General features: G+C 57.8%; 2 protein-coding genes across 2 annotated transcripts; both read right to left on the bottom strand.

Moving 5' to 3' along the window:
• On the bottom strand, window positions 1-1,416 carry LOC106535378 (uncharacterized; the record flags this gene model as incomplete). Its single annotated transcript, XM_014032381.1, is given in 1 exon segment — window positions 1-1,416. A coding segment is annotated over 1 exon segment (731 nt), but the record flags the coding sequence as incomplete, so codon positions are not given.
• Window positions 1,067-1,326, bottom strand: LOC106535379 (uncharacterized; the record flags this gene model as incomplete). The annotated part of the gene is given in 1 exon segment (XM_014032382.1): window positions 1,067-1,326. A coding segment is annotated over 1 exon segment (125 nt), but the record flags the coding sequence as incomplete, so codon positions are not given.
• Window positions 1,417-1,422: the final 6 nt, after the last annotated feature.

Raw genomic sequence — 1,422 nt, 5'->3', positions numbered from 1 at the left:
AAAGGGGCTGGCCCAGTCTCGGAAAACTCCTGATCGCTCCTCCCGCCTGCAGGAGAGCGTCCTCCTGCCAGGGRARTTGGAGCGGGGGGCCCGACAGTAATGACTGGAGGACCGGGARCCAGTGCGCTCCCGTGCGCTCGGGAACAATCAGAATAACCCGCCGGCTGTCCGTTCTGATCCGATCCAGTAGACGCGGGATCAGAGGGACAGGGGGGAAGGCATAAAGCAGCTTGTCCGGTCAGGGACGGCGCGCAAAGGCGTCCACTCCCAGAGGAGGGTCGTCCCGTGAGCTCAGGGAGAAACCAGAGGTCGCACTGTGCGTTTTCTCTGCTGGCGAACAGGTCCACTTCCGCCTTGCCAAATCTGTCCCAGATTTGCATAATTATGGTCATGTGCGGGGCCCAGTCCCCATCCTGGGGACCCCCCCTGGACATGATGTCTGCCCCTCTGTTCAGCACACCCGGAATGTAGACCGCTCGGATTGAGCACAGGTGGGTGTGTGCCCAGAGGCGCAGCTCTCTGGCTGTGTCCAGCAGCTGCCGGGAGCGTACCCCTCCCTGGCGGTTTATGTAAGCCGCTACCACTTTGTTGTCCGTGTGGACCAGAACATGCTGGTCCCGGACCAGATGGATGAAATGCACAAGCACTTTCCACACAGTCAGAAGTTCCAGAACATTTATGTGGGGGACAGGGTGGGCAGACCAGCGGCCTCCCACAGTCTGGGACAACATGTCCCCCTCCCACCCCGACAGTGACGCGTCTGTGAAGACCGGCACGTGATGTGTCGCTCTGCTCAGAGGGACTCCTGCTGACAGTGTTGTGTGGCTTCCCCCAGTGGCTCAGATCTGCCTCCACTGAGGAGGGGATCGATACGATCCTGCRCTTGTGGCGTATCGGATCGATCTTTAGCCGGGGGAACCACCGCTGTAAACGTCGTGTGTGCAGCAGCCCGAGCGGAACTACCGCGTGGGCTGCTGACATCATGCCCAGGAGACGCATGATAGTTAGAGCTGTCACCGACCTGCGGGGTCTGACATGCGCTAACAGTGACAGCAGAGTCTCTTTCCTGGTTAGAGACAGATGAGCTGTCATGGTGACAGAGTTCAAATCCACACCCAGCTACGTGATGGATTGGGCCGGAATGAGAGAACTCTTTTCCCAGTTTATGGAGAAACCCAGCATCCTGTGGTGTGCTAACAGTTTATCCGTCTGTGACGCTGCTTCCTGTCTGGATGGAGCCAGCAGGAGCAAATCGTCCAGATAAAACAGGATTCTCATTCCCGCTGAGCGTGGAGGCTGCAGTGCTGTCTCTACGCATATTGAGAAAAGTGCGTAACCGAAAAAAGGCAGACGGTTGTACTGGTACTGAGTCTGCTGAAAAGAAAAAGGCAGGTATTTTCTGTGCGCCGGAATGACCGGGAC

Source organism: Austrofundulus limnaeus, unplaced genomic scaffold, assembly GCF_001266775.1.
Source record: "Austrofundulus limnaeus strain Quisiro unplaced genomic scaffold, Austrofundulus_limnaeus-1.0 Scaffold1434, whole genome shotgun sequence".
In the NCBI taxonomy this organism is placed as follows: Eukaryota; Metazoa; Chordata; class Actinopteri; order Cyprinodontiformes; family Rivulidae; genus Austrofundulus; species Austrofundulus limnaeus.
The sequence above is the reverse complement of the archived record's forward strand: the minus strand, read 5'-3'. Positions and strand labels throughout refer to the sequence as shown.